The sequence below is a fragment of the Notolepis coatsorum genome (assembly GCF_963971535.1).
Source record: "Notolepis coatsorum genome assembly, chromosome: 1".
Taxonomy (NCBI): domain Eukaryota; kingdom Metazoa; phylum Chordata; class Actinopteri; order Aulopiformes; family Paralepididae; genus Notolepis; species Notolepis coatsorum.
The window spans coordinates 197,891,980-197,913,942 of NC_140165.1; the positions used below are offsets into that span (position 1 = coordinate 197,891,980).

A 21,963-nucleotide genomic window follows, 5' to 3' on the forward strand; every position below is an offset into this window, starting at 1 on the left:
GCCTTCTTGATAACACTGTCAATGTGTGTGGTGGTCCATGTCAAGTCCTCGGATATGTGGACTCCGAGTCCAAGGTACTTAAAGTTAAAACTGTTCACTCTCAACCGGTGCTCCATCGATGCTGAGGGGGCTGTAGTCCCTGACCCCCGACCTCCTAAAGTCCACAATCATCTCCTTTTGTTTTGCTGACGTTCAGGGAGAGGCTGTTCTCTTGACACCATTCCGCTAGAAGCTTTACCTCTTCCAGGTAGGCCCTCTCGTCGTTTGCAGAGATCAGGCCCACCACTACTGTGTCATCAGCTAATTTGATGATTGTGTTGTTGTTGTTCCGATGTGCCACACAGTCATGTGTGTACAGGGAGTAGAGGAGGGGACTCAGAACACAGCCCTGGGGGGCCCCTATGTTGAGAGTGATGGATGAGGAGGTGCAGTTGCCTGCTCTCACCACCTGGGGTCTGCCCGTCAGGAAGTCCAAGACCCACTGGCACTGGCAGAGGTCATAGTTCAAGCCCAGGTCCCTGAGTTTGGCTATGAGTTTGGAGGGGACTATGGTATTGAATGCTGAGCTGTAGTCTATGAATAGCATTCTCACATAGTTCCCCTGCCTTTTGTCCAGGTGTGATGCTGCTGTGTGCAGCACATGGGCTATGGCGTCCTCCGTGGACCTGTTGGGGCGGTATGCAAATTGCAGGGGGTCCAGGTTGATGGGGAGGGAGGAACAGATGTAGCCCTTCACTAGCTTCTCAAAGCACTTCATGGCTATGGAGGTGAGAGCTACAGGGCGGTAGTTGTTGAGGCAAGCAGCTGTTCAGTGTTCCCATGTGTTGGCTCCCCAGTGTGCTGGGAAGTTAACTGCTAGGCAATTTTGAAACTAACTAAAAAGCATCATCCAGTTTTCACACCAGCCAAAAATGTATGAACATAGGGAATTGTTCCTACTAGTATAGGCATCTGAACAGGAGCCATGTGAGACAAGTTCTACTGGCTCTGGAACTGGGGCAGTGATGGTTTCAGGGCTGTCTTCACCCTCCACTGTGAAAGCAATCCCATAATACACCAGGGCTGGGCAATATGGCCTACATTTAATATCTAGGCTGTATCCATATTTTTGAGCAGTAATGATATCACAGTATTTGTCTTTCTTGTACCATCTAAAAAGAAAAAAGGTTTTAGGAATATAAGAGCTCTATTAGAGCTATATGGAATCCGCGATCACGGAATCGCGGACGGAATCGCGGAATTGAGCAATAAAAATGGAATCAACTAAAAAAAAAATTATTTTTACTTTTTTTTTTTATGTTGTAGGACTTGTACAGCACTTTGTTCAACTTTGTCAGTGCTGTAACGTTTAAACCTTTTTAAATCTTAGACAAACAAAACACTTTGCTTTCATGAAATATTGTAAGGTCATTTGAGGCTTTATAAAAGCAGCACAATGAACACATCTGTCAGTGCCGAGTCCGACCTAATCTTAAATAACAAACAGCATTGCTTGTTGTAGTTAACAAAGAGAGGCAGAGTTGATTTTGCAAAAATATATATTTTTTTATTTTTTTTTATCAAATTTTATTTTCATATTCGAATCCCATGCCCATCGAACGAAGCTTCGAAGTATTTAAGACAGCCCTATTAAATGGACTGTTATATCTTATTAAATTGTGGACATTTATTCATTCCCACTTATTAGACACTATTTCTGATGGTAAAATGAGCGTACAAAGCAAAATACAGAATTCTGAAATATTAAAACGGAAAAAACAGAATTTGGAAAAAAATAAAATGGAATTAGGAAAAAAATTAAACTGATTTCATATGGCTCTAGGCTCTATGTGGGCATACTTTGCCATGGTTCGCAACAGTGCAATTAATAGACTATATATTTATAGCCCAATACTCTTATTGTGCAACATATACAGCTTTCAACAGTCTAATACAACCTAGCTGTAGTCCAAGCTAATGGTGGTCAACAGTTCTTGGTGTATTATTTTTACTACACAGAAGCACACTTAAGGTATATTTTAGGACCGATGCAGTGTCTTGATTGAACTTAGAATAATGGCCTAATGCAATTGAGATCATTTAGACAAAAACACTTCAAATATGTCTGTTTCCTAGGCCTAATCCCCCAGTGTATTCCCCAACAACCTCTGAAAATATAGGCTATTGTTTTTTAGCCATATCTTCCCATTTCTAATCCGAATTTCATCATTCCACTGGCAGCTGTAATATTTGCTTCACAGGGGTCAGATGTCCACTACCTTATCCTCATTTTGCCTTAACACCAGTGATATGGAAATAATCTGAAACAAACCTACCATGTAATATTAATAATCTGAAACAAACCTACCATGTACTATTAATCCCCCTCTCTGTATACCCCACTTCTCTCATCTCTGTGTTGAAGATTAGCTCAGTGGGACTGAAGTGAAGAAGTCTGTGTGATATATTGGAACATGGCCAGCTGTTCTTCTGTGGCCGGTTGATTGTATGTACAGTATAATAAGTCTACCGTGTGTGTGTGTGTGTCACAGCAACGTAATGGAGATGTTTGTTGAACCTCTGATAAGTCTAAGTGTTTTCAATCTTGTCAGATAGGCTTGTCGTGATTGAGATTAATATTGGAGGGAGGTGGTGAAGGGTGTCAAGGGATTTGTTTTCTTATGGAGAGATGTCCTGTTGATTTACACACCTCAGTCCACGTGTGTGATTTCCAGTTTGGGTTCTTTAGCGATTTAGGAGGCTACCACATCACAACAATAATCTCATCTGTTCTTGTGTTTTTGCTATATTGTTGTTGCCGTGTTTTTCTGATAACAATCTGAGTCGCCTTGTTAAGTATATACCGGTAGGCCTAGATGTTTAGTTTAATTTATCGTCTGTGGTGCTTGATGGCCAGAGGGGAACGTTGATTACACGCACACGCACACGCACAGGTTTGACAGGGAGGCAAAGAAGAATGGCCTCCCACAAGGATGGATGGACGGACAGACATACACGTCACGTACACACACACTCGCACGCGTCCAGTTTTTAATGGTGTTGCCTGTATTTGGCAGGAACAGGCCAGAGGGGAAGGTTCTGGAAACGGTGGGAGTGTTTGAGGCTGTGAAGCAGCACGGAAAATATGAAACAGGACAGGTAAGAGAACACACACACACACACACATATATATTAGTGGTGCAGCTATCGATTATTTCAGTTATCGATTGATCGACAGACTTTCAAATAGATTAATCGATTGATCGGATAAAAAAGATTAAAACATTTTGACCTTGTGACCAAAAACTGCATGCATTAAATAAATGTGCATGGACCTGGGACTTGATTTATTACATACATGCTGAACATTCTTAAAGAACAGTATTAATTGTTGAAAAGAGTAAATATTAAGACGGATACTGTACATTGCAATGCATTTAGTATGCAGTCAGTGTTTCCCCTAGGTTTTTATTCAGGGCGGGTGGTAGGCCCCCCAAAACGACTAGTGTTGTCGCGGGGCGCGCATGTCACGGATACATGGTGTCAACAGTGTCGTCATAAACGTGCGCAGTAAAGGCCTCTACATGCTACAGCAACTTCAAAGCAACTGCAACAAAACATCAGCGCGATTTCAACGCGATTGTTGCAGAGGGTCTTGTAGACTATGTTGCGAGGATGTTGCGTACATCTCTCTCAAATCTAATCTGAAGAACCTTGCGCTGATGTTGCGTAGCAGTGATTGGTTGGTTAGCGAATGGGGGCGGGGCTGTCATAGAATAATATTGGTCCCGCAGAGAATACCATGACCTCCATTGTTGTAGCCAGCCAGCGTTGATGCTAAATAATTAGCGTCACATAGCTGGCCTTTTTCTGAAAACCCAAGCACATATTGTTCCATAGCATACGCCTTCAGTTGATCATGACAAATCCTCTCTTACCTTGACGATTAAAAAGCCTCCATAATTTAGTAAATAAAGCTGTAGCCAGCCAGCTAGCATTGGTGCTATTCAAAATGCTATCCACATTAGCTACATAGCTAACCAACTAAATACAATGGTATCCTGAGGTAACGTTAAATACAACGTTTGCTAGTCGAAATGACTGGACACACACAGGGACAAGTTAAACATCAATCAATTAATTTATTCCAACAGGTAGTTTGAGCTGCATGAGCCGAGGTCTTTCTCTCCTCTCCATTGGAAACTAATGACGTTACGGTAACGTTAGCTCGAAAAGCACAGAAACGGGCGACAGAAGTTAAGCTGCTAGCAACAGACACTATAACACTTCCGGTCGGGGGATTTCAAAATAAAAGAGCGACGTCTAAAAGCACCGGAAATACGTTTATTTTGTACATTATCTAACGTTAACACGAACCTAAACAAGGGCTGTACGCTAAGCTTTTTCACTAGGGGCACACTTGCCCCTAAATGAGAAATTTAGGGGCAAAGAATATTTTTTAGGGGCAAATTTTTAAATAACTATTTTATCATTATAGTAGGGCTGGGCGATATGGCCTCTAAATGATATCGCGATATTTTTTGGCCATATCACGATACACGATATATATCGCAATATTTTGACATTTCCTCTAAAGCACTTAAAAATGCTTGATTTAACCCTTTGATGCATACAGTCACGCCAATATGATGATTATAATAAGTCCCTGCAACATATGTTTGCATTATTAAACCATGAAGATGCTTTAAAAAATAATTTAATGAAAATGTACTAAGAGTAGTCTACTGACACACTAATAAAAAATGTATTTACATCTAAGACCATTTATATAAAAACTTTTGGGTGCCTTTTTTTTGCACAGTACTGTGTTTTCTATCCACTTTAGCCAAACACACACACACACACATACAGGGAGCGAAATAAACTTTTTGACTCACCGGCCAGTGGCGGGTAGATGGGAAGAATCTACCCGCCAAGCATATTTCTTACCCGCCAACTTTTTTTTGATACATTTTTTTTTTATTATTATTTTATATAGATTTTTTTTGAATAAAATATATATATTATATAATCATACTTGTGATTGTGTTATCTGCGAGACATCGACACCTCGCTGTCTGCAAACGGCTCCACTGTCTGTGTATACTCGAGTGGCCTCCAGCTCCAGCAAGGATTCTCCGGGGGTGCAGCTGGACCCTAAACGCTACATTCAGCATGCAAAAGAATTCTCCGGCGCTGCACCTGGACCCTAGTCAGCAGCCCTCACTCATGCGATGTAAACCAGGGACTCGAATACGCATGTTGTTGTTGTAGGACATTGATGCCAAGAGCTATCTGTACACAGTAAATTTCGCAGAGTAAATTTTACTCAAACTGAGTCCATTTGAGCCCAAGTGAGTAAAATTTTACTCAGTTTGAGTAAAATGTACTTAGCGAAATTTACTGTGTAGCTACTGCTGGATGGCGTTGGGACAACGCCTCAGTGAACTATTTAGTTTACTGCGACATTTCGTAGTGACTAGTTACCTAGCCAACGGAGGTATTATGCACTGGACTATTGCTGGAGGATTTGTTGATGTCGGGAGCTAGGCCTGCCGCGATAAGCAATAAATCGATTAATTGCCGCGATAATTAAAATTAATGCAATGATTTTGACGGGCGCGATTAATTGCTATTTGCGCGTTTGTTTTAATGAGGCGGAACCAGTGCCCCTTGTCAGTCACTGTCCGTGTTGGGAGGCGGGCCGCTGGCTTTACTACAGAGCAGAGCGCACAGCACAGGAGCTCCGTGGGGCAACACCACATAGCTTAACTACATTTCTCAATAGTGTTGCTCCTTTTAACCAAGTAGCGTTATTTGTAGTGTAACGTTAGTGTTTTAACGTTAGTAGCTAACGTTAAAACTAACTTAAAGTTAGTTGTTCACCAACAATCTCAACATTTGTTTTATCATTAGCTCATGTCGATCTACTAGTAGCATCAGCAAGCTAACGTTAGCTGGCCCCAGTCCACTAGCAGCATGTCGATCTACCAGCAGCATCAGCAAGCCCCAGCCCATTAGCAGCATGTCGAAGTAGTAGTAGCATCAGCAAGCTAACGTTAGCTGGCCCCAGTCCACCAGCAGCATCAGCAAGCTAGGATAATAACAACAATACTTCCGGTCCGGTCGGTGGGCTTCAAAATAAAAGTCTAAAACACCGGAAAAGACGGAGCGGTGGGCTTCAAAATAAAAGTTTTGGGAAATAAATTTCTCAAAAAGAAATTCTCTAACCGGTCGCAATAATATCGCTTATCGCGATATTTTCGGGGGCAATTAATCGCCCAGCAAAATTTGTTATCGTGGCAGGCCTATCGGGAGCTATCCGTAGCTAGCCGACTGGATAACGTTACACAATGCCTTGTGTATTAAACTAAGTGAATAGTTGACTGGGTCATTTTGTAACGGTAGCTAACGTTATCTCACGAAGGTCCCACACTGACTAGACTAACGTCACGGTGAGGCAATAGCCTCTGTTTACATGCAGGCATACAGGGGTAGGAGCAGCAGTGCTAACTAACGTCACGGTGACTCGGAGGCAATAGCCTCTGTTTACATGCAGGCATACAGAAACAGGTGGGGAGGGGGTAGCAGCAGCAGTGCGCGGTGCGCGCTTCATGTCTGCTGAGACAGCGAGTGAGAACTCCGCTAAAGAATTGGATCATGATTTTCGGTTTTCACATGACTATTTGATTGCCCGTCACACGGCGCTCAGACGTCTCAGTGGGAGGCGCCAAACGTAAAAACTGAGCGCAAATGGCGGGTGGCGCTCTCTAGTTTCGGTCCCTGCACACATATATATATATTAGTGCTGTCAAACGATTAAAATATTTAACTCGATTAATCGCATGATTGTCCATAGTTAACTCGCGATTAATCGCAAATTAATTGCATTTTTATTTTTTATTTTTTTTATTACCTTAAACAGATCTTTTTCAAGTTCCAAGTTTTAATACTCTTATCAACATGCGAGTCAACAAATGCTTGCTTTGTGCAGCCATTTAACACAAAAGGATGACCCTCATGAATTGCAAATTTGCATCAAATTCAAAACAGAGTGATGCACAAAATAACTTAAAAGAAAATAATAATTTAAAACAATGAATAAAGTGTGCATGAAATAATAGGGGAAAGAAAACGTTAGGAACTTGTTACATTCACACACACAAGGGCTGATTAATCACACACACCCCCCCCCTCTCTCTCTCACACACTCTCCCAGCTCTTTTTCTCTTTTGCCCCTTCCTCATCTCTCTCACCCCCCTCTCTCTCTATATCTCACACACACACACACACACACACACACACACACACACACACACACACACACACACACACACACACACACACACACACACACTTCAGAAACAAACATAGTATCAATGAGAGCATCAATAATACACCTGAGTGAAGTATTTTTTTTTTTTTAGTTAATCTTGAGTTAAAAAAATTAGTGGCATTAATAGAATCGGGAGTTAACGCGATATTAACGCGATATATTTGACAGCCTTAATATATATATATACACACACACTACTGTGAGAAAATAATAATCACACACACAAAGGGATAATGGCTTATAGCAGACTTAATGATTTTAGAATATTTCAGATAATGAAATTAAATGTTTATATCAACTATCCAGTTAGTATTTATACTGTCTGTAACGTTTGGCTACTTTAAATCATTGAATGTAGAGAGAGCTGTACTGTATTGTACCCATTCTGCAATCTGTTAATAAAGTTTCCAATTAATCAGAGCGAGAGAGAGAGAGAGGGGGCGAGAACGAATGAGAGAGCCAGCCCCCCCCCCCCCGGGTTTTGTTCTAGGTTCGCGTTTGATCGTCTAAGCTGCCGTAGGTGATGACGTCACACTCGAATGTAAACAGGAAGCGTTTAACAGACGGAGATGGAAAGTGGATGATATACAGTAACAGAAACGAATAACCAATAAATATGAAGTTATGTTTAAACTTCTGTTGTCAAGCGTTGTCAATATAACCCACCCCCTTTCCTCCCTAATGGAACTAGTGTTGTGGAGTCCACTTTGACTGGTGTCCAGGGTTAGCAGCAGCTAACGCTAGTTAGCTTAGCATAATCCTAATTGTTACAAAGGATCAGATTAAACCGAATATATATATTTATTGATTGATATATATTGCATAGTATTTGTATATAGTTTGATATCCCTTGTATATTCCTTGTACATATACACGGAATATCCCTTTAGCCCAGACCATAATATTTCATTCTCCTATTGGACAGCGGTCCACAGGCGCCAGAGCCATGCCTCCGGAGTCAGGTTCAAAGTCACCGTCAAGACATGTCTGGACATGCCCGGCCTTGCCCAGGAATACGCGACAGAAATGAGGTTGGCACTAGTTTGTTCGCCGTGCATATAAATATGGCGCAGGTGAATACAGAAGCACTTAGTCAGAAGTCAGAGTTACCCAATAAGTTGAAGCCTCACCCACGATACTCCGTGCGGTGAAGTATGGCCTGTTTGGCCCCAAATAGAGCATTGAGACCGCGTGCGAATTAATAACTGAATTGTCAGAGTTTGGCGCTATACCGTCGAGTGCGACATATTTCTATTAAGTCAGTAATAGTCTATTTGTGTATAGTGTATCGTGCGGCTAAAGTTCTACAGTGACCAGCATCACCAACGCTTCCTCGTACCAGCTAGAGTGCTTATCCAGGCTGGGCTGCTTTCATGGCGCTTTCACCCGAGGAGACCTAGACGAGAACCGTGTGGACATGTACACTGGATTAATCTACCCGACGACTACATAGCCCTTTGCGGCTGGATTATATTTGTTTTTGGTCCTGTGATTTATGGAGCGGAGAATCGCCGACGCCTACACGTGTTGGATTTACCCTGTGAGGAGACCAGTCGAGTCTGCGCCTCAGAGAGCCTGAGGCCGGCTAGCTTTCTTCACTGTGGAGCTACAGTCTACGGAGAACAGCTGTATTCGTCTGTGGATCAAGAGACTATTGCACCGTCTCCTGTACTTGGAGTCTCCTTAGTCATCGTTGACCAGACTTTCTACTACCGACAGATCCTCTACCCCTGCTGGCTTACAACCGGGGGGACCCTTCCAGTATCTCCCGCTATATATTACTAGTGTACCATAGATATAATTCCCTAAGATTCAGGTTGTATAATTACCTCCTGCGTAACCAGAGAATGGACATTCATTATTGATTTGCCTACGCACATTCCTTTGCCTTATAAGCGCATCCAAAGTAATACAGAGAAGTATATTATGTACCTTTTGCTGCAATAAATACTTAATTATCACTGTGTGGAACCGATTCATTGTGGGAAGTGTTCATTATATTTATATATCATGTACTGTATGGCCAGTAATTAAAGTACATAAAGCGGTAGTGGTTTAATGATACCATACTTATCAATACAGTCAGGGAATTGTACCCCTCAGTTACACTAATGGTACCGTGGATAGCAGCTAACGTTAGCCCATTGCTTGTGTCAATCAAATTGCATGTTATTAAAGGTCCGCGCTGGTCTGTCTAATGAAATTACAACCGCAACATTATGCCCTGGTTGTAGGCTAATGTTTTATCCAAGTTGTATGGATTCATTTAGGAGTGAAATGCGAATGAAGGGTTGCAATCACTACTCGCAAGCTTGCCCCCAGATGATATTTTCCACTCGCACCGGCCAGATTAGGGGGCAATTTGCGACGAGATGCTCGCAGTGTACAGCCTGTTAAACTAACTTTAGTTAAACTAACTTTGCGCGTCGATGTTGCAGAAGCATAAAGGCAGAGTGTCTACAACACCGTTGCTTTGTCGATGTTGTGGTGCAGTTGCTTTGGAGTTGCTGTAGCATGTAGAGGCCTTAAGGCGGTTGTTAGTATCGGTGCATTTCTCTACACTGAGCTGAAATGAAACGATTGCACATAAATTAAGTAAATAAATATTAACAATATTTATTTACAACACATAAATTAACTTATTTACAATTTTACATACCGTAGTGACAATACACGTATGAACTATTTACAATACAGGGACAGTGTTTCACACAGGATTTTCTGAGACTGTGGTGGGTGAACCTCGGACCCGTAATAATTTTTTGTGTATATTTTAAAGTTAAATGCATCAATCTGGTGCACTTTGAGAGCAAAATAAAGAGGCCAGATCTATGATGAACTTTGTGCTCAAAACCCAAAATCGACTACTAGAGCATACATTTGAGCCATCAAAGAAATGAAGCAAAAGTGGTTACCTGTGTTGAACTGGTTTATTTTTTAGAAAATATTAAAATATACTGGATTACTATTAAAACTACTACCACTGCCAATACTACTGATACATCCCTATTGGCAATGTATCAGTCTAGGTAATTAATGGGAAACACTGAGGGAGGCACATACAACACTCATAACTATTTACAACCAGTGTCAGAGCGAGCACACTCAAGTTGTTCGGAAATTCTGAGTGCACACTGGACACTCTGACCAAAGAGTCAGTTTATCAGAGCGGAACAGATTTTCAGAGTGAATTTATTAACTCACCTTAACTAGGGCCCTATGAAATCCGTTTTTATCTTTTCCTGTTTTCGGATATGAATTTTCCTGTTTTCGCATTTCTCTGTTTTTAATTTTCCCGTTTTCGGATTTCTCTGATTTAATATTTTTTCCTTTGGATTTAACCAAAAAAAACAATTAATAATAGTACATCTGCAAACAGTGCCAGTGCAGTTTTAGGCTTATGAGGTTTCTTTTTTCAATTCAGTTCAGTTGAATGCAGTTCAACTGCCAGTGCAGTGCAATTATCATTGCTCTCTTCTAGTGTCGTACACCTAGCCTCTAGCTCGTCCACCCTGCCAGTCCAAGTATTCAAGCCGTCTTCCACGGAGGTCAGACGCTCGGCATGGTCATTAACCGACGTCCAGAGGCTGTCGAGTTTGGCTTCGAGCGAGGCAACGGACGCTCTGATTTCGTTGGTTAAGGATTGCCTGAGCTCTTCAATTAGCCCAGCAATGGCGGTTATATCAGCGGGAGCGTCGTCCTTCTTGGATTAATTTCTCAGTTGTCTCGTCGCCATTATGGTTCTTGCAGCCAAAATAAATAGGTAGAAACACAAGGGGTTAAATATTGTTATTTAACATTGTCAGCTTTCCCAATGTTGTCGGCGCTATTGATGGATTGATTTTGAAACCAGATTTAGATTTTGCATCATGCTGCAATTTTTATTTCTGTTGTGCATTGCTCTTGCTGCTTGTTTTATTATGTCTTCATTATATAAAGCACTTTGAACTGCAATCCTTGTATGTGCTATATACCGTAATTTTTCGCACTATAAGCCGCACCTGAATATAAGCCGCAGCAGCTAAATTGAATGATGTATACATATATAAGCCGCACTGGACTATAAACCGCAGGTGTTTTAATGTTTAATTACCTATGTAATAGGGATGCACCGATATGAAAATTGGCCACCGATACCGATTGTTCAACTAACACAATCGGCCGATACCGATTTGTGGCAAAAAATAAGTATTTGTAATTTCTTTTAATATTTTTTTTTTTTTATATATATATTTTTTTAATGAAACTACTGTATATTTGTATGTGTATGTTTGTATTTGTAGGCCTCTTTACTTACTTAAAAAAAGGAAACATCAAGAAATATGTTTATGGTATTAATTCCACCATGCCATGTAGCACTATCCCTCTCCCAGTATCATCTGGCGGCCTGCAGATGGATACTATTCTCTCAACCAATGCAATAGAACCATTTTGATTGATTGACAGTCGATTCGGCCAATTACGTCACACCGCTAGCACCCACCTCCTGCTGTTCTTACCACCAATCGGCAAGCGTTTATTCATTTTCTACTTCCGGGCATGCCGCCATTGATCTGCTTGCGAGAACCACAACAAGCTAATACGTTAGCTGCCCGCCGACCAGCGCTCCACAAGATGACCAAACGAGACACAATGATTTTACTGCAACAAATGTTATAATAAAACAAAGCCTTTCTATACATTTGTCTGGTTGAAAACTTTATTAACAGATTGCAGAATGGGTAGTTGGGTACGGAATGAGCAACGGAATGGAACTGAGCTATGAACGGAGTAATGTCTTGCTTACTTGCTATCTTCGGGTAAATAATATGCTGATGTTATTGAACGTGTAACACTAACTATATAACGTTAATGCCACAAAACGAATGTTTGTCATTTTAACAGCAGATACTTTCTTAAATGCCATCTTCCCGAGAGAGGGGTGTTGACGGGGAGCTGTGATGGGTTCGCTTGGTTGTGTTATTAATAGCATTGAACAGCTAACCGAAAGCTAGCGTTAACTAACGTTAAAGGTTTAGCCATAACGTTACCTTGGCTAAAGTTGGGGCTATTCATAATCCAGCAATAATGGCTGCAGACCTGCAAGCAAAGTACAGCAAGTTGGCAAAGGAGTATTCCAACGTAAATCACATTTTCACCAGTAACGTTAGTCTTCCATCTGCCGGTAGCTCATGCTAGCTAACCTAGCTCATGTTAACGTAGTCACTGAGCGACCACCTCGCGTACATAATTAATGACAGCCATATCGGTGACAATGTTTAGCTTTTAGTGCCAAATGATAAGAGTCTGAAGCGGAGTCTCAAAAGAGAATGTTGAATATTTAGTATTAACTTTGATGCAGTAGCTTGTGTGTGGGGGACTGGGGGCGGCGCCGTTGTGCAGGACGTGACTGAACTTATCGGCTACTGCCATCGGCACATTCGAGCTTATAGGCCGATTGCAGTCAACAAGGCACTTATCGGCCGATACCGATACCCGACCGATACATCGGTGCACCCCTAATATGTAAGGGTTTGTGCACAGAGGGGATTGTCGGGAAAGAGATGGCTGTTTGAGGAAGCTCCCATTTATTAACATTTCAACAAACAAGTTGCATATTTGCATAACAAGTGTTACCATTTAGTGCAATAGTATACAGAACATGTACTGTGCTGTGTAAACTGTACTGTACAGTACAGTATCGCATAGCGTTTCAGACACACAAACTTTTCAACTTTCAAACCTAAACGGTGCGCTCCCAGCGCACGAACCGGCATTGATCTACAGCTGGTAAAAAAAAAAAGATAGTCACTTACTATTCTAATGAATCTGTATCGCAACGGAGTCAAGGATCTGGTCGGGGCATATAGCATTATGTCGGGAACAATTAAATTAAATAAAGAAATGTGAATTTAAAAAGAAGTTTAGCATATTAAATAGTTTTAGAAGCCTATAGCCTATTTTAACTCTCGCTCATTGGACGACGGACTGCGAGGAGGAGGAGGGGGGGGGGAGGGGGAATTGCAACCAGTTTACGAGGCAATATCAATGGCTAAATTAAATGTGTTTTTTAAAAAGTGCAAAATAAAGTGCATGTAACACGACAATAAGCGCGTAAGCCTAAAGTTGCAGTAACACGGCTGCTTAAAATATACGGTAATCAGCCTACCAGAAAAGTCATTACCGGTAATCTTCATCTTTTAGGCTAAGGTGCAGTACACGGCTGCTGTAACCAGAAAAGTCAAGTCATTAATCCTCATCTTCTTCTTCTTCCTGCGTACTAAAACCACCAAAGTCCTCATCTTCAGTGTCAGAAACGAACAGGCTCAGGGTGGCTTCGTAACAGCCTCTGAAGGGCCTCAGCTGTGGCGGCGTCTTCCTCTTCATCACGCAGCAGTCCAGCCTTTCGGAACCCGTTGGTGATCGTGGATGTTTTGACACTCCTCCACGCTGTCAGGATCCACTCGCAAACTTCAGCTTTTGCTTTCGTTTTTAGGATAGATTTAGGATGTCCCCTAGTGGCCATTAGCTGTAAAAATCCATCTTCCAAAAGAAATATAATACCTACAGTAAGTTGTCTGTTGTTTTCTTTGAGTTTTCCCCATTTTCTTTTGAATATTGTAAAGGCCTATTTTCTTTGTTGCATGTGCAAATGTTTGGTACTTTATTTTGAGCAAACACATCGCAAAATGACTAAATGTAAATGTATTATAAGGAGGACCTAGTATTCATATGATGTGGGTCAATCTAGCCAGATCATTTCTTATTCTGATTGTCGCGCTGCACGCTGCCGGTACACCAACGAGTCACAAAGAGAAGCAACACAGAGAACAGGGACTGCTTCCAATCGACGCTGCAGTCAAGCCAAGGCACACGAAGGGTTAAGTCACACTTAACCCTTCGTGTGCCTTGGCTTGATTGCAGCGGCAGAACGTGCAGCATAGGGGCGAGATGACAAGGCAGAGGTGCGCGCATAGTGGCGACTGTCCAGGCGAAAACAGTACTAAACTGTATTTGATTAAATTACTTTCTGATGACATTAGGTTGCAATAAATAGACTCGAACGAAATTCGTTCACTCATAAAATTCGTGACATTCTAAATGTGATTTAATGTTGTTTAATGACAAAACGGCCCGACTCGCATTTTATGATGGTCTTTTCGGAGTCAGTGCAACGCGTAATAACACTGGCGTTTGTCACAAGTTAAGTTGCTATAACTTATAACGTTATGATAAGTGTATTAACATTTCGCTATTCTTGTGTGTTTCAACACCTCGCTAAGTGCACGCGCAGACAGACCACACCCAGCTTCTGTTTGTAGTCTTCCAACCAGCATTGGGACACAATACTGTCGGACAAATAACAAGAATTAACTCATTTACAAGTTGTATTAAGTTTAGCAAATAAGGGAACAGATAAATAACATTTCAATGCAGTCAAAAAAGCAATATTTAGATTTTTACATTTTCGGGTTTGGTCACGTGAGTCACAAGCCGCACCGTTATATAAGCCTCAGGGTCGAAAAATTGGGGGGAAAGGCGCGGCTTATAGTCCGAAAATTACGGTAAATAAAGTTTATTATTATTGACTGCACTCATGTTCCAATTGAACCACCAAGCGAAAACGATTGTACCACTGCACACTCATATGCTCCAAAATAAACGTTTAATTTATAACGTTTTTTCGGGTCCATGAGGAGTAGACGCTAGAAACATGGCCAATGAAAAGTTTATTCTGGACTCGAGTATATGATGATGTAGGTTCTATTATCTTGACAAACAAATGCAATGATGAAAGATAGTGACAAAAACAAAGGATGCAATGTGTCATGAAAATACTAATTATTAAGCAAGCTCTATACATTACGAAGTAAACAAAATACAATACGAAATAAACGGAATGCTAATGGTATGTATGTACTGTATAATCCAACATATCTGTTGTGTTGTTGTGTTCTATCCTCAGCTGTTCCTCCACAGTGTGTTTGGCTACAGAGGCATTGTCTTGTTCCCCTGGCATGCCCGGCTCTATGACAGAGATGTCACCCCGCCCATGACGGACAGGTAAACTAAATCCTTTTCCTCAGTTTCCTCAGACCCGCATATATCGGTATCGGTTGATATCGGTATCGGAAATTAAGAGTTGGACAATATTGGTATATCGGATATCGGTAAAAAAGCCAATATTGAACATCCCTACAAACAATACATTCAGAAAACAACCATTTTAAGCTTCTGCAATGCAGCGTTTCCGTTAGCCGGTAATTACCGGTATTTGTCCGGCAAAATCTCCTGAAGTCCGACATATTTAATTTCTCCGGTCTTAATGTCCGGTGAAAATAATTCCCTGAGTCTAAGCACAATTTGATTATTTGAATTGTATTAAAATAGGCTAAAATTAAATAGCCTATGCGATGAACGAAACGATCATTACATTTGTTTCCTCGTTGCTTCTAATAATGACAACGACGTTGTCAGCGAGAGCTTTAAAAACGTAGGTCTCGGTTCGCTTCATCGGACCAAACGCGAACCAAATATAGGAAGTGATTATTATTATTACTGCTCGCAGCACTCACTGCAAAACAAGCACACTGCATCTAATCTCTCTATCTATCTATCTCTCTCTCTCTCTCTCTCTATCTATCTATCTATGTCTGTGCATCTTGGGAAGAAGGAAGAAAAAACGCGGCTTATTATTATTACCGAGGCGCGCGGCTTATTATATTATTAAAACGGCTACTTGTGGGCACTCATAAAAACACCGTGGTCTACAAGTTGTTTAGCGAGAGGATGGTGGTAGGTAATGTGCTTCAATAGAACAATGGATCAATGCCATGTCAAAACTCGGCTCCGCTGATCTGGGCTCCGCAGTACACACACAGACACACACACACGCGCGCGCGCACACACAGGATCGCAGCCACACACACATTTCCACTGTCCAATAGACAAGCGCCCTTTTCGACCGCGTGACATTGAGGTGGAGAGAGTAGTCACGCAAACCACGATAATGTTGCAGTCTCTCTGCTTTCTCAGTTCTTCGCTTGATATAATTAATACAAATGTCCAATATAACGGAATTCGTTAGCTCATAAAAATGTGATTATAACAGACTGCTGTTTAGTGTCGGACCGACTGCCACATACGCGGTCTATTTTATTTCAAGTCAGCAGCAGCACGGAGACGGAGTATCGAGGGACTTATTTTATTTGGAATATATTAATGACTGTATACGCAAAAGTAGCCTAGTTTTAAGTAATAATATTATAAATCTACATGCCTTGAGGATGACATGAGCCTGCCTATCAATTGTTTTAAAGCTCAATAAACTATGACCGGAATTAATCTCATTTGTCCGGTAGTTGAAATCTTGCAGGTCACGGAGACCGGCAACAATTTTTTCTAACGGAAACCCTGCTGCAATGATCATTTTACATTTCCCATGCACCCATATAGACTTGAACCATTAGTTATACAAAAATGTTTTGAGAAAAAAAGATTGTGATATATATAGCAAATTTTTCTAAATTTGAGAATTAATATCAATATAAAAAGTTCAGGAAATTGTTAAAGTTAAAGTTAATTCACTATCAAACATGCTTATAACCTAGTTTACACCTATCCAGTAATCTGATGGTCGTTAGCTAGGTCCTGTGGTTGGGTCTGAGGTAATGAGTTATTTTGCTTTAGCACCGATATTGCAATCGGATATCGGGCAGATACCAGATAAAAAATGGGTTTGGAGAATCTCCCCAATATTAAAATCATTTCGGCATTTTTGCCACATCTTTTTGCCACATCTTTTGGCACGTTAGATCTTTGTAATTATCAATATGAATGAGGTGAACAGACTGAAAACATTATCTTATTAGATAAAATAGTACGGCTGTCAAAGTTAACACGGTATTAACGCGTTATCGCCCGATTCTATTAACGCCACTATTTTTTTTAACTCATGATTAACTTAAAAAAAAAGAAAATGTTTTTTTTTTGTTTGTTTTTTGTACTAGACTTCACTCGGTGTATTATTGATGCTCTCATTAATACTATGTTTGTTTCTGAAGTGTGTGTGTGTGTGAGATATAGAGAGAGAGGGGGTGAGGGAGATGAGGAAGGGGAAAGAGAGCTGGGAGTGTGTGTGTGAGAGAGAGGGGGGGGTGTGTGATTAATCAGCCCTTGTGTGAGTGAATGTAACAAGTTCCTAACGTTTTCTTTCCCCTATTATTTCATGCACACTTTATTCATTGTTTTAAATTATTATTTTCTTTTAACACTTTGGCTGCCTATATCAATCAATCAATCATGATATACCATAGATTGCCAGCGCTATTTGTCTATGGAGAAAGTCCCCTTCTTTGCAGGGCTATAACTTTTTTAATTCTATTGCTACATTGCCATTATTAGGGCCCATTCAAAGTCCTATATGTATTGTTCATTGTGTAGCAACGTTAAACTTTTTCATTCACATATTCATAGTAAAGTATGGTCTAATGTATAAGTATGTTTTCATCTCTTTCTGCAGCTTTCTCCAGAACGTGATATATAGCCCCAAATGCATTATATTTATGATGAAATACAGTTTGATGGCAATCAGCGCGATATAAAAAATTCCAACTAGACGTACTTCTAGAAGTTACTACACGTCATCTGATGTTGACCGGATGGGCGAGAGGGCGTTTATAATTCCGTGGGCAGCGTTATACCAATCATCTAATGTGGGTCAAATGTTGATAATAGCAGTTAGTATCGAAGACGGTAACGTTACACGCTGAAACTCACCCCAGTCTCCGCGCGCTGTTGGGCGATCATCGTAGAGTAGAAATCTTATCATTATGGGATATATTTTTACCCGGTCCATCTCCAGCTTGTATAATGGTATATACGTCCAAATCATGTTGTTTATCGAGTTATTGCCAATCGATCACTGTGTAGCGTGACGAGCCAGAGTCCCATGACCTATAGCGAGCGCCCGGAAGTACTACGGACGTCTAGCACAACCTCTATGGCACATCCTGTTTGGCGATTGCGCCGATCGGCCACCAGATGGCGCTCCTGAACCGCCAGAGAGCTCAGTGGGTCCTGCTGGTGGATCTCAGGCCAGCGGAGGGGACATATGAATCCGATCGCAGATTTTTGAAATATTGATATAAGGACGACGTAACGCGTCCTCCGGCAACTTTAGCATGGCCAGCAAAGACGTCTAAAGACGGTTCCCGGCACCCAAAGTGTTAAGTTATTTTGTGCATCACTCTGTTTTGAATTTGATGCAAATTTGCAATGCATGAGGGTCATCCTTTTGTGTTAAATGGCTGCATAAAGCAAGCATTTGTTGACTCGCATGTTGATAAGAGTACTAAAACTTGAAAAATATCTGTTTAAGGTAAAAGAAAAAATAGATATTTTTTTATTAATTTGCGATTAATCGCGAGTTAACTGGACAATCATGCGATTAATCGAGTAAAATATTTTAATCGATTGACAGCACTATAAAATACATGATGTGTATATATTTTTATTGCAGATGGTAACAACGTTTTCTGTTAGGGACATAATTAATAGGGATGCCCCGATCACGTTTTTTGCCACCGATACCGATCACCGATCGTCGTGAGCCATATCGGCCGATACCGATCCGATACCGATCGTTTTTGATTAAAAAGAAATTAAAAATTATTTTATATAATTTTTTTTTTTTAATAAAATATATATATTATATAATTAGACTTGTACTTGTATTATCTGCGAGACATCGCCACCACGCAACAAGTCAAAATGCTCGCTATCTGCAAACAGCTCCACTGTCTGTGTGTACTCTAGTAGCCCTAGCTCCAAAAAGGATTCTCCGGCGCTGCAGCGGGACCCTATTGCCTTGGTAACGTTATGCTTTGGTCATTTCACATTCAACATGCCCTCAGCTCGAATACGCATTCAATCAATGTTATAAGACATTGATATCAGGAGCTATCTGTAGCTACTGCTAGCCGGCTAGATGACGTTAAGACAACTATTTAGTTCAATCGGACATTTCGTTTTGAACCGTGAACTAACGTCAGCTAACGCAAGCTAACGGAGATATCAACATGGGCTACTAGACTTCCTGGGGCATTTGTTGATATCCGGAGCTATCAGTAGCTAGCCGGCTAAATACCGTTAGACAATGCCTACTAAAAGTGAATAGTTGACTGGGTAATTTTGTTTAAACAGTAACGATAGCTAGGTAGCTAACGTTAGCTCAGGTCGAATGCACTATCTAGACTCAGCAGAGGAGGTCCGCCTCCGTGTTTACAAACTCTACACGGGTACGGGCGGGGCTAGGGAGGAGGAGCAGTTTGCAGGTCCTGTGCGTCTGAGACAAGCGAGTGAGATATCCACTTGATCAGTTTCCGCAATCGGCGAATATGACTAATTATCGGAATTCCCCGATCGCATATTTATACTGATTATCGGCCGATAACGATCGGTGGCCGATCGATCGGGGCATCCCTAATAATTAATAGTTAATAATAATCAAGTTTCGGTCAGTGTGTGTTTAAAGAGGCACTATACAATTTGTTGTACATTGTTTCATGTACAGTTGGCCAGTTTGTGATGCACACTAAATAATCTGATAATTCTGTGAATAAATACATAACAGATATTGTTACACAGATATCATAATGTATCATACATGACATTTTTTACAATATATTGATTATCGCAGATATCATATTCGTATTGTGATATTATCGTTATCGGGGGCCAAATGCCGTCACAGCATCATATCATGAGTTACTTGTGTTGTCCCACCCCTATTTATGAGTCTATAATTGGTATTGGCAGTGAAAGAAGTGGTATCGTTCCATTCCTGCTTCATACTTGGAATTTCCCGGTGAGGGATTAATAAAAGATATCCTTACTTCCTATGTCTCTTTCTCCCCAGCAAACCTGAGCCCCCAGGAGCCCATGGTTCCAAGGAGGTGAAGGGGAAGACGCACACCTACTACCAGGTCCTCATCGACACCAGGGACTGCCCTCACATAGTGAGTCACTAGTATATCTGCCTCCTCAGTAACGCTTCAGACAGCTCCCTCTGTTCCACCCAGGAGCAGCATAATGTATCATCCCTCTTTGCGATCTCCAATCTGCCATTGTGCTATACTGTAGATTAGATTGCCGCGGTCATGTGACATTTTCCATGACTAATAAACTCATGACAACACCGGTATTACTGGTGACACCGGACATTTTACAAAATCAATATCTGTAGAGCACTTACTTTAATCTTTAATGTTATGCCGCTATATTGATCCACTGTGTCTGTCCGTCTATGTCTGTTTTTAATAAATTTTCAATGACTAGTATCCATTTGTTGGACAGACAGAGTTTACGTTATGTCCTAATTTAAAAAGAAACCAACGGACAGTAATACCTTCCATCAATTTTCTATCCGTTCATTGACTGATCAATGTAGCTTCAGGTTTATTTAGCAAATCGCACAAAAAAACATGCTGTTGCTGGTCTGGAGACTCTGGACTGGTCCTCTGAGCTCCTCTCCAGTCGATCTGCTGCAGCGTTTAATCAGAAATATTTCCAAATTCTCTGCCATTGTTGTGTAACCCGTTGTTTGTTTCTAAAAAGAATGGATAAAAAAAACCATACACCGGTGGGGCAGGTGGGCATGTAATGTACTTGATGGATGCCTGAACACTGAGTAACACACTGAGTAACATGGTAACTGTAACTGAGGGGTACAATTCCCTGACTGTATTACTAGATATGATACTTACTACCACTACCTTTATACTTAATATTCGGCCACCCAGTACTCGGCATAAATATATTATGATGAACACTGTCACGTAGATGAAACGGATCCAACACAAATGTACGAATTAGAAATAGGTCTTTATTTCTACACAGCGATGGTGTGTAGAGCAAGCACTTAATCAAATCAATCACATTTATGAATGGGAATTAGTATGCACTTTTATGGCAAGAGTATTCGTCGGTATATCAATAGAGAATGTCCAATCTCTGAAGGCGCAGGTGGTACATATACGACCTGGAATAGTTAAGGAATAATAGCAATGATACTTTAATGATTATAGAACTGGATACACTAGGGGGGAATTCCGGTCGCTTGTAAGACAACTGGAGGAGGGGGGGGGGGGTAGAGTCTGGCTGTATCCGTCTGGCCGAGGGTATCCTGGGAGAACCCACGGTTGTGCGGCTCGGTGCCTCAGCGATCCTCGATCCACAGATGAAAGCAGTTGGACTCTCTGTGGGCCGGCTTCCTTCGGTCCACGATGGAGAGACGTGAAGCGACCTCGTCGTGTAGAGCGTCTCCTCACCTGTCGTCCTCTCCGGGGGGGGGTTTCCAACACACGGCAGTGTTGGTCTTTATCCATAGAATAATCACTGTATACAAAGCATAATCCGTGCCTGGGAAGGCGGGCTGTCGTCGGTAGAATAATCCGGTATGCAGGTCCACTCGCTCGTCGGCTCTGGGGCTCCTCGGGTGCAGCCTCACATGGGGTCGGCCACCCTGGATAAGCAGCCAGTTCTCTGCCCGAAACGATGGGGTACTGACTACGATAGTATTCTCACCGCACGAAGCACTACATATTAACAGACTATTATTAGCTTAATAGACTACGTCCAACTCGACGATATAGTGCCAAATATGACTA

General features: G+C 41.4%; 1 protein-coding gene across 2 annotated transcripts in view; it reads left to right on the plus strand.

Moving 5' to 3' along the window:
• The window catches only part of poldip2 (polymerase (DNA-directed), delta interacting protein 2), a 77,094-nt gene that overhangs the window by 22,018 nt on the left and 33,113 nt on the right, over positions 1 to 21,963 (plus strand). Inside the window, exons 2-4 of one of the 2 annotated variants that reach the window (XM_084325505.1) lie at positions 3,057 to 3,138; positions 15,261 to 15,358; positions 20,214 to 20,313. In XM_084325505.1, coding sequence (XP_084181631.1) covers positions 3,057 to 3,138; positions 15,261 to 15,358; positions 20,214 to 20,313 — 280 coding nt within the window. The remainder of the gene's footprint in view (positions 1 to 3,056; positions 3,139 to 15,260; positions 15,359 to 20,213; positions 20,314 to 21,963) is intronic. The other variant, XM_084325506.1, reaches the window with a different exon arrangement.